General features: G+C 36.0%; 1 protein-coding gene across 2 annotated transcripts in view; it reads left to right on the forward strand.

Moving 5' to 3' along the window:
• Positions 1-12,417, forward strand: part of Trps1 (transcriptional repressor GATA binding 1) — a 229,234-nt gene that overhangs the window by 53,563 nt on the left and 163,254 nt on the right. For both annotated transcript variants that reach the window (XM_042672892.1, XM_042672890.1), the window contains one exon: positions 7,660-8,789. In XM_042672892.1, coding sequence (XP_042528826.1) covers positions 7,660-8,789 — 1,130 coding nt within the window. The remainder of the gene's footprint in view (positions 1-7,659; positions 8,790-12,417) is intronic.

Below are 12,417 nucleotides of genomic sequence, written 5' to 3' on the forward strand. Positions count from 1 at the left end.
TGTGCTCTTCAGAATACTCTGCTCTTCCCTTTCTTCTGCATTTCTCTCTTGTATTTTTTTCCCATACAACATTGGCTTTCAAATCGCTGAAATAGAATGTATTGGTGGTATAGTGGTGGCAAGCATAACTGCTTTCCAAATTATTGAAATGGACCTTAAAGATACATTGATATGCTGTCATTCCACATACCAGATAATCACAGGGGAACTAGTTCTTCGGAGTTATATTGAGTAAAATGAGAAAACCAGTTCTTGATAAACTATGGATTAATGCAGTGCTCACAAGGTAATTATAAAAATGCACACACTAAGCTGGGTGCCGGTGGCCCACGCCTGTAATCCTAGCTACTCAGGAGGCTGAAATCTGAGGATCCGGGTTCAAAGCCAGCTGGGGCAGAAAAGTCCATGAGACTCTTATCTCCAATAAACAAACCACTAGAAAACCGGAAGTGGTGCTGTGGCTCAAGCGGTAGAGCACTTGCCTTGAGCTGAAAGAGCGCAGGGACAGCACCCAGGCCCAGAGTTCAAGCCCCACGATTGACCAAAATAAATAAATAAATAAATGCACACACTGAAGAATATGTAAAGTTTTCTGAAAACATCTATCTACTATACTACATTAACAAATTCAGGGCCTTGATCTTGCTTCACTTACTTGCATTACTCCAGACCAGCTTTTTGCTGGTTGTTTTGAAGATGGAGCATTGCAGACTTGTTTTGCTCAGGCTCACTTCAAGCTGTGATCCTTTGGCTCTCTGCCTTTTGAGGAGCTAGGGTTATGGGGATGAGCCACTAGCATCTGGCCTGCTCTAAGTTTTGACACTCCTTCCCACACTGGTGGTCTCTTTTAAATCCATATGAAAAAGGTGCTCACTGGTAGGACACCAGTGGGAACAGGCTCCGGAATAAGCATGCATGGCCTGAGAGTGAGATAACTGCCAGATAATTAGATTTGTTATTGAAATGTTTAGACATTAATTTCCCATCAGAAGTATATTACTGAAGCACTCTGCATGCTCTGGAATGCATTTGTGAAGAACTACACATACAGAAACAGTTTCTGTGCATATTAGTAGATGAATTCTGAGTATAGTTATTTTTAGCCAAGACCAGCCCATACAGATTTTTTTAGAGTTATTTTAAAGTTTTGTACTTTTTCTCAGTGATTTTTCTTTAACATCCCAGCCTTTTACTTGTAAGGTTTTACTTTTTTGACTATCAGCCCATAACCTCAAGTCCTCTTAAATTAGTACCCCCATAATTGTCTCTGTTGCTATCAATTATAGTACTTGAAAATGAACCACATCTGAAGAAAGGTTTGTGTTTAGTTCAAACAGCTCCTTTCTTTGCCACATTGAGAATAAGTGCATTGCTAAAGTGTCATTTTAAAGAGCTCTGAAGCTTTAAAATTTCTTCTCACTGACATATTATTTTAGAATTTTTTTATCAGATTTTGTTCTATATTATTAGAGGGAAAGATATACTGTGAGGCTGAAGAACTTGAAGAAAATTGATCCCTTCATATTTTTCACTTGACAGTGACACATTTCTGTTAAAAACACATGTAAATGAATTATCAGTGAGAACTGTGGAAAATAGTATGTGGAAGAAATAGTTTCAAAAACTAGGGTTAAAATAGAAAATACAGTTACAGTCCTCAGTCAGTGAAAAAAGCCACTTAGTTTTTTTATGCCTAATTTATGCTGAATATTTCTTTACATTTGACTTTAACTTAAAATCAATTGGCTCTGAGAGCTAGATTTTGGATGTTCTTGAGGGTATAAATTCATTATGTCAAATCAGTGACACGGGTGCCATGAATTTCTGCTACTCTTCATCCTGGGAATACAAGGATGTTGATAAGAAATTTCTGTGTTCCTACTTCCCTTAAAGAGTTCATTCAATTCCTCGACCATAAAGCACTGAGCTCTTGCTTTTTCCTAAATATTAATGACATATGCGTTTCCCCAATTTTCAGAGAGAATATAAATAGTATATTTGATTCGGGACAGCAGAATTGAACCTTTTCTTATATACCCAAGAAGCTTGAAGTATGTGTCATTGAATGACTTTGCCATTTCTACTCTGCTTAATCTGTTCACTCCATTATCCAGAGAAATTTTCTTGGCTCATTCATTTTGTAAAATAGTAATCTGTTCCAAGTGGTTATTACTGAAGTTTGCTACCTGAAGTGGTATTCTTTAGCCATGTGCAGTTGTTTAAATTTCAGTTAATTGAAAGTAGTGACAATCATTAAACATTAAAAAAATCACTTGTTCATTTGCAGTGTTCCACTTTTAGGTGTACATTAGCTACCTGTGGCTCATAGGCTCTGCCACTGGACTCAGAAGACTATAAAAGGTTTTATCACATAGAACTCCTAGGGTTCTTGCTTGATCTTCATACTATTCCTTTAAAATAACAAGTTGTACAATGTTCCTTTTGTTTATAGAGATGAGGAAACTGGGAGGTAACTAATGTGCCTTCTCATAGAAGCAAAGATAACTCCAGCTAAATTAAAAGGTCTATCTACAATGTTTGAACTTAAAGTCTAAGTAGCTTAAAAGTGAAATAGGTTTTTAGTTGACTACTTTTGAAGCTAATGTTCACAAGCACAAACTAAATATTTATCACCTAGTAAGTGGGAAAAATAAATACTTAAAAGTTCTGGTTCACACAGAATTTACAGTAGTCATGTATATTGTCTCTAATAGTAAATGTGTTTTATTTTAAAATTTTATCTAAATTATTCCTATCAGTTTTGTTTTTCTGATTGTGTACATTTGTTATGGATAAAATGACACCCCCCCCCCACCAACAAAACAAAACAAAACAAAATGAATGGTCAGATGTCAGTGGTGCACCCATGTAATCTTAGCTACTCAGGAGGCTGAGATTTGAGAATCACCATTCAAAGCCAGCCTGGGCAAGAAAATCTGTGAGACTCTTATCTCCTATTAACTCAAAAAGCCAGAAATGGTGAAGTGGCTCAAGGAATAGAGTGCTAGCCTTGAGCACAAAAGCTGAAGGACAATACCCTGAGTTGAAGCCCTAGGACAGGTGTCTGTGCACACGCTCACACACATAGACACACACACACACAAACTACAAAAAACCCACATTTTTTTAAAAGACAAAATTAATAGAGCATAAAATAATTATACTTTCTCTAATTGGATTTTATGATATGTGATTCTAAGATTGTGTGGAGTTAAATACGATGTAATGTTAATCTGAATTGCTGGCATTATCCAAGAAGGAAGTAGGTAATCTGTAAAATTGTCATTGTTATTGTATTAGCCACTAAAAAATGGTCCAAATTTTATTTGTTGCTTTTATTGTACTTAAAAAAGTTGTTAGTTGGATGAAGGTATTCTTCAGCCTAATTCAAGCAGAAATAATGAAGTTGGCAAGTTTTCCCTAGGGAGAGAAGCACAACTTTATATATAGACTATCAACTCAGAAAATACTACTCCATTTCCAGACCTTAGTCTTTGGTCTTTCTTAGACCAAAATATCTTACTGATATTTTTTTCTCAAATTTACTTTTCTTTTGTGTCTCTTTACTACTAGTAGTTACGGCCACCTGGATTTTCTGATTTTTTAAAAAAATTAATTTAATTTTATTGTGAAGGTGATGTACAGAGGGGTTACACTTACATAGATAAGGTAATGAGTACATTGTTACCCCCTCCTTTGTTTTCTCCCACTTTCCCTCTTTCTTAACTCCCCCCACCAAATTGTAAACTTCATTTCTAACACAGTGTCTTGTATCACTGTTGCATTGGTTCATCCTTTGTACTTTGCTGACTATTTTCTGTTATTTACTTTCCCTACCCCAAATCAGATAAACATATATATATATGTCAAAAACAGTGACAGCAGCGGATAAACCAAAGGGGAAAAAACAAAAGAAAAAGGAAAGAATTTAACACAGTACTCTAAAAAAGCAAAATGAAAACCTCTTGTTTCCATATCTTGGAATTATTTTGAATAGCCTCATTTGGTAATATGTACGTAGCTATTGCACTATTGTGATCCTCTGCTAGGACTATCCTAGACATATACTAATTATTACAAATGAGGGAAACCATGGAGCCTATGTTTCTTTGGGTCTGGCTTACTTCACTTACTATGATTTTTTTCAAGTCTTTCTATTTCCTTACAAAGGGATGATGTCATTCTTTCTGATGGAAGCATAGAATTTCATTGTGTATATACACTACATTTTCTTGATCCATTCATCTACTTAGGGGCATGTAGATTGGTTCCATGATTTTGCTATGGTAAATAATGCTGCAGCGAACATAGTTGTGCTGGTAGCTTTAGTGTGGCCTTGTTTGTGATCATTGGGTTAATGCCCAGGAGTGGAATTCCTGGATCATAGGAAACTCTATGTGTATGTAATCTTTTGAGGAACCTCCATACTGTTTTCCAGAGTGGTTCAACCAGTTTACATCCCACCAACAATGTAGTAGTGTTCCCTTTTGGACACATCCCTACCAGCATCTGTTATTATTTGTTTCCTTGATGAATGGCCATTCTAACTGCGGTGAGGTGAAATCTCACTGTTGTTTTGATTTACATTTCTTTATGTGTCTCTTGGTTATTCTTATTTCCTTTCCAGAGAAGTCTCTTTTTAATTATTTAGCCCACTTATTAATGGGGTGGTTGTTTCTTTGAGGATTTGTTATTAGGGATTTAACTTTTTGAGCTCTATATATTTTTATTTTTATCATTTTATTTTATTTTGTCAGTTGTGGGTCCTGAACTCCTGGCCTGGGTGCTGTCCCTCAGCAATTCAGCTCAAAGTGAGTGCCCTACCACTTGAGCCACAGCACTACTTCCAGGTTTTTCTGCTTATGTGGTGCTGAGGAATCAAACCCAGGGCCTCATGCATGCAAGGCAAGCACTCTATCACTGAACCACTTCCTAGCCCCTTTATGTATATTTTTGATAGAAGGCTCTTTTCTGCTGTATAGCAAGTGAAGATCTTCTCCCAGTCTATGGGCTTTACATTTATCTTGCTAGCTATGCCCCTTGCCATGCACAAGCTCTGCAGTTTAATGCAATCACATTTATCCAGCCCTTCTTTGATTTGTTGTGTTTCTGGATTTTTATTTGGGAAGTTTTGACATGTGCCAAGGAGCCCTAGTGTAATATTTTCAGGATCTCTGCCCATACCTTGAGGTCCTTGATGCATTTGGAGTTGATTCGGGTGCAGGGTGAAATATAAGGAACAAACTTTAATTTTCTACATGTGCATAGCCAATTCTGCCAGCACTATTTGTTAAAGAGGCTGTCTTTCTTCTATCCGGATGATTTTTGCCACTATTAACAATGTTAGGTGGCCATAGGTCTGTGGGATCATTTCTTGGTCTTCAATTTTATCCCATGTTTTTCTGACTCTTTAAGATCAAGAATGATAACCTTAAAAGATAGTTATTAGTTGTTTAAATTTATATCAGAATCATAAGTTTAGGATTTCCCTAAGAATATGTGTGCTCTTTGTTCAATGCGCATAGTATGATCATGGCACATGAATTGCAAAGATGACAAAATCAAAGAAAAGTTATGATCTATGATAATTTCTTAGGAATATTAATTGTGTACAAGCAGGAGTTTATAACATTTTATATTAGGAAAGTTCAATCTCTCTGAGCAATGTAGAAGCTAAAATGAGAACCTTTTCACCACTACATTTTATATTCTTTCTTTGTCTACTTCAAAAGAGATTGAGATACTTGTGAATTTACCATTTTTGATTCAAGTTTAAGTTCCTAAAAAGTACCTAGAGAAATAACACATTTAAATCTCTTGTGCTTTTGAAAATCAAGATTCTTTTTCCCTCCATTATATTGGGAAATATATGTACAACTTTTGCGATATAATATCTTATACTTCATATTTTAATTGCTTTAGTCTCTTTAAATACTTGATTAGAGTGATCTAGGCAGTATCCTGAAAGGCCTGACTTGATATCTCATTAGCTACTGACTGATTATCAGGTTGCTGCCAGGGAATGTGCTCCATTCTTATCTTACTGGTTTAAGGATACTCTGTTATTGACAGATTGAAACCAAATCTGTGTACTTGGTTTGGAGATAGAGAACAGGTCTGAGGTGTGCCATGATTTCTCTTTTTTAGATGTTGAAGACCTTTATAAAGTGACATCATAATCTGTAGTCAATGCCATGTTGTTTATGTGTTTATAAAGATTTCCAAAAATTATAATAGTGGATATAAATTTAGAAGTTTCTTTGGTTGAGGAAGCTGTTGGCCAGAGAGATTAAGCAACTTGATCAGAGTTCTGGCTCTCAGTGGAGACTTTTATCTTAATTCTATAGAGTTGAGGTAAAATCATATCTGAATGTGCTACAGAATATTATTTGCATTTTAAGTAGAGCCTCTAAACACTTTTGAGATGTCTGAGACTTTTCTCATGGAGTGATTTGGATATGAGCAGTGATCACACATGCCATTTTTGAGCAGCTGTTGAAGAAGGCAGAATAAGAGTATGTTAGTTGCTTATATACACCACACACACACACACACACACACACACACACACACACACACACACACACACACACACACACACACACACACACACACACACACACACACACACACACACACACACACACACACTGGTTGCTGAAAAAAATTAAAAATATCGATTGGTATTTGGAAAGGAAAATATCCACCCTCACTTTTTTTTTTGCATGTTTCACTCATGAAGTTCTTTCTTTCTTTTTTTCTTCTGGTACTGGGATTTGAACTCAATGCCTGGGTGGTATCTCTGAGCTTTTGTGATCAAAGTTAGGCTGTAACTGTTCCAGCCAAAGCTTAACTTAAGGCTTGTTGGTGATTAATTAGCGATAAAGATAAGAGACTTGTGGACTTTACTGTCCAGGCTGGCTTTTAACCATAATCTTTAGATCTCAGCCTCCTGAGTAGCTAGGTTAACAGATGTGAACCACTGGCACCTGGTCATAGTTTTAAAACCATAAATTTTGACTGGTCAGGGACAGCTCTTGATTGACTTGTCATTGGTGTATATACTAAGAAAGAGGGAACAGTTTATATAAACTGTCAGCCAGAGGCCCCCATTGTCCTCAAACTACGTAATTCACCCCCTGTCCCCATCCAGGCTATCTCTGTCACATGGTTAGGTTATATAGTACAGTTGGCCTTGAAGTTATCATTGAAACTAAGACTTCCAACCTCTGAGATTATAGATGTTTGCCATACCAAGAGTGGCCTACTATGTAATTTCAAGTTGAGGACAGAAAGAAGAGCAGAAGAGCTATAGATAGTTGTATCTTATTTTGGCTTTTGCATATCCCTAGAAACCCCTATTATTTTCTTAGGTTTTTTAAAAAGTACATGTTATTAAATCTTTTGGATTAGCTATAGTTGTTTTATTACTTACTTTCATCTGTTAACTTGGGCCTAAAAAATGTCTAATAGAAAGAATCACTCCAGGAATAGCTGTTGAGAAATGAAGGGTTCAGTTTTGACTCTGATTTGTCACGTGATTTCATTAAACGCTACTATATTTTTGATGTGGAACAGTTGACAGTGTCCCCCTGTCCCCCTACAGAGAACCCACTGCGTGACACCATTCAAGTAACATTCATCTCTTCTACACTCCAGGTCACTTCTGGCGGAACATTCATTGGCATTGGACGGAAAACCCCAGATTGCCAGGGAAACACCAAGTATTTCCGCTGTAAATTCTGCAATTTCACTTATATGGGCAACTCTTCAACTGAACTCGAACAACATTTTCTTCAGACTCACCCGAACAAAATCAAAGCTTCTCTCCCCTCCTCTGACGGTGCGAAACCTTCAGAGAAAAACTCTAGCAAATCCATTCCTGCGCTTCGAGGCAGCGAGCCTGGAGACTTGGGGAAGTGGCAGGATAAGATAACAGTGAAGGCGGGAGATGACACTCCTGTCGGCTACTCAGTGCCCATCAAACCCCTTGATTCCTCGAGACAAAATGGTACAGAGGCCACCAGTTACTATTGGTGTAAATTTTGTAGTTTCAGCTGCGAGTCATCTAGCTCCCTTAAACTGCTAGAGCATTATGGAAAGCAGCATGGATCAGTGCAGTCAGGTGGCCTTAACCCAGAGTTGAATGATAAACTTCCCAGGGGTTCTGTCATTAATCAGAATGATCTAGCCAAAAGTGCAGAAGGAGAGCCAATGACCAAGGCAGAAAAGGGCTCGAGTGGGGCTAAAAAGAAGGACTTCTCCAGCAAGGGAGCAGAGGATAATATGGTAACAAGCTATAATTGTCAGTTCTGCGACTTTAGATATTCTAAAAGCCATGGCCCCGATGTCATTGTAGTGGGGCCGCTTCTCCGTCATTACCAGCAGCTCCACAACATCCATAAGTGTACCATTAAACATTGTCCATTCTGTCCCAGAGGCCTTTGCAGCCCAGAAAAGCACCTTGGAGAAATTACTTATCCGTTTGCTTGTAGAAAAAGTAATTGTTCCCACTGTGCACTCTTGCTATTGCACTTGTCTCCGGGGGCGGCTGGAAGCTCGAGAGTCAAACACCAGTGCCACCAGTGTTCATTCTCTACCCCTGATGTAGATGTGCTCCTCTTTCACTACGAGACTGTGCACGAGTCCCAAGTGTCAGATGTCAAACAAGAAGCAAATCATCTGCAAGGACCGGATGGGCATCCTTCTGTCAAGGAGAGCAAAGAGCACTCGTGTACCAAATGTGATTTTATTACCCAGGTGGAGGAAGAGATTTCCCGACACTACAGGTGAGCGACTTGGTAAAATACCAAGGGAGGACTGGGATTCAGAAGGATGGCACAGGAATTGCTGTGATTGAGTTTGATGGGGAGGTGATAGGACATGATAACATAAAAGATGACTCATAGACTTGTAGATCATATGTGTATAGATTGATAACTTCAGATTTTCATTTCCTTCCCATCTGTTCTGTGCCATGGTAAAAGTCTGGTTACTGATTTAACATGATCTGTTCAGTTTACTTGGGTTAATAGAACACCACTTCAGCGTTTTTATTGGAGTCGTTCCAGAGTAAACTATTCCAACAGGGGAATAATCAGCTTGAGGATGGGTTGCTCATTTTTCCCTTAAAGCGAGATTGGGCATTCTTTTTGCTTTGTACAGTTGAACAGCATTTTTGCTTTGCATACCAACAGAAATGGGAAGATGAGCATATAGTTTTAAGTGTGATTCTCAAAGTACAGTTATACCTCTGAGAAGATAAACTTAAGCTTTTCAAAATAATGTAGCTATAGGCATGTTACATTAGTATTTTACTTCTATTTTGACCCTATTCTCTTTATAAACCTTAGCCCCATATTTTTAGAGAAGAATTTAGGTTATTTATCCTCATTTCATTTATGTATTCATTTGTGAATTAATTCCAGAAATGTATTGTTAGGCATTGGCTATACCTGAGTTAATAAGGCAGATGTAGACATCCACACTCATGTCCTAATAGAATGAATACTTTGGTAGGGAAGTCAAGACACTCACAGCTCAGTATAAAGGTGATGAGTATCATAAAGAGTAGTGAAATATAAAGTATTATGTTTGAACTAATACACTAACAACATCATTTAATAATGATGGATTAGGAATGTCTCCCCAACGAAGGAGTATTTAAACTAAGACTTGTTTATAAGTAGGAATTAGTTCAGCAAAACCCTGGAGATACAGGTGTTCAGATATTACTTAGTGCTTATTGGCTGCTTTGTTATTATTATGCCTCTAGGCACCCAGGAAAAAGCTTTATTTACTCTTTTAAAGTGTCTTTCCATATGTAGATTCAATATTCTTGTTGGATAAATCGGATTGTTTAAATTTTTACATCCCAAGATTTTTATTAAACAATCCCTTCCATTTGTTTTAGAAGTGTGTGTCTTTCCTGTCATCAGGAATGAAGAGATTTGTGTCCAGCCATAGGGCAGTAATGTCAGATGTTAAGTCGAAGGGCATCTTAATGTTCACAGTGCATTGAAATGTTCAGAAAATACTGACTAGAGATTTACACTGTTTAATTTATAAGGTCAGACCTAGGAAAGACAGCAATCAAATATGTGTTCACATTTGTGATAAGTGTTTCTGGCTCTTCTTATGTTAGCTGCATGTTAATTCATTTCTGGGCTAGCAGACATAGCTTCTCTCTGAGCCTTATAGAGGTGATGTAAGGGCATTTTTTTGCATGTACATTTGTTAAATGACATACAAATTTGATAATCTACCAAATGGGAATGCATGCAACATCCCACCTCCAAATATATATATATATATATAAAACAGCAGGTGATTTTTTTCTCCAGGAAGCTGAGCCCATTGCTGGATAAATTTTTTGGGAAAAAAGTTTTCCTCTTCATTAGATAAAGAACAGTATTACACCAGCAATAGAAGTACGAATAATATTACTTAACAATGTTAAGATTTATTAAATATGCAGTAATGAGTTCCAGAGGAAAGAGACTATTCCTTCCATGCTCCCTGTTGTATCTACCCAATTTAAACCATTGTCAAGATGTCTGATAGAGGCTCTGTGAATGTCTTTATGCAAATTAAATTCTCATGAGCATTTGACGTCACAATAGTTATGAATGAGCTGAGAATCTCCAAGGTGAGTTACATTTTAATCTTTGCTTTTGGATCCTCTTGAGGATGTAAGTTTCCACACGAAAAAAACAGTTTTCTGTGTTTTTTATTATCAAAGAAAACAAATAGCACCTGGTTCTTAGGACAGTGAAATGCATTTACCTTTATTTTTAAGTCCTGATGTGTTTTTGCTAATCCAAGAACCATCTCTACTCTGTGAGTTCTTGAACACATGTTTGAAATTGAGAGCTTTATAATTTCAGAAGTAAAATAATAAATCCCTCTAGTAATGTATATCCAGCAAAACCATCTTCCCAGAAGAAAACTAGACATCTTCAGTTAAGTAGGGACCTGGGAAATATCTGGATAAATCTAAACAAACAAGGTCTACTTCAGCCTAAGGTACTAGGCAATTGCTGTGTAAATTCTAGAGGGTGTATAACCAGAATTAAGATGTTCTTAGGAGAATATTGAATTGTTTAAAGTTAGGGAGTTAGGATATTGTTAGGCATATTTGGAAAAATAGAAAAAATAAAAATAATAAATAAAGCACAGGAAATAAGTATATAAATTCCAAACCACAGAGGTGAACAACCGAGTAGGAAAGTAAAGAACACTGTTTTGAAATGGGAAGAGTATATATATATATTAGAAAAATTAAATCATTAAAAATTTAAACATAAAATGACAAGAAGTGTAGATTCCAGGAATTTTACAATGTATATTATATGATTAAACTTTTAAAACTGTAAGTTAAAATTTCTACTATAAGGATATTAAAAAGGAAAGTTCAACCCTGTGAAATTTAAAAAATAAATATGTAAAGTATAAGTCTGTTTAGACATAGCCAGGAAAGACTAAAGTAGTATATACTAGCAAATACAAAACTGTGAGACATTAAGATATAATTATTAATCTTATAAAATTTAGTCTTTTAAAAAAGAATAATCAGACATATTGATGATTTAACTCATTAGATGCATAACATTTGAATAGGTAGAAAAAACAGTTAATTCAATCTCAGTGGCAAATTTTGAATTGCTTACTGAATGCTAATCAAAAAATCTTGTTCAGTTTAAAAGAATTGACCAGCAAATTAATAAACACAATTTCCTAAAAATGTAATAAAAATATAAATTCCTTATTCCACAACTGGAGAAGGCATGTTCTTTTGAAGTAGATACAGACTAGTTAAAAAATAGGCATTTTTTTAGTCAGAACAGAAATCAAATTTCAGAAAAATAGCATCAAATAGAATACATCTTTTGACCCATTGCATATGAATCTCGGCTTCATAATAAATAATTACAGATTAAGTTATATAAGACATATCTTATCTAAAAATGAGATAACCTAATTATTGCCAGTAAACACAGACTTTAAGACATAAAGCATTGTAGATTTATGGAGTCAGTGTATATAATTTCAAATGCTCAATTTGGCAATTCTGTCAATATCAGTTGCTTGTATCCTTTATGTAATTTCACTCCTCAGAAGAAAACCTGCATATGTGCATAGGAAAGAACGAAAATTGAATAAATGTAATTATTGAAACAGAAAACTACCAAAACAACCATCAATCACAAAGTGGAGCCAACTCCCCCTTCTATCTATTCATGAGAAATTACACTTTGTATAACGTTCAGAGAATAGAATATTATGCAATAATTAGCTTGAATAAATGTCAGTTAACTACAACATGGATGAATTCTTTAAGCTTAATTCTGCCTGAATAAAAATTATGAAGACTGTTCACAGATGGTTAGCATTTCATATAGTTTTTAAAACTGGAAA

This window comes from Dipodomys spectabilis, unplaced genomic scaffold (genome assembly GCF_019054845.1).
Source record: "Dipodomys spectabilis isolate Male_0828 unplaced genomic scaffold, ASM1905484v1 ptg000783l, whole genome shotgun sequence".
NCBI lineage: Eukaryota > Metazoa > Chordata > Mammalia > Rodentia > Heteromyidae > Dipodomys > Dipodomys spectabilis.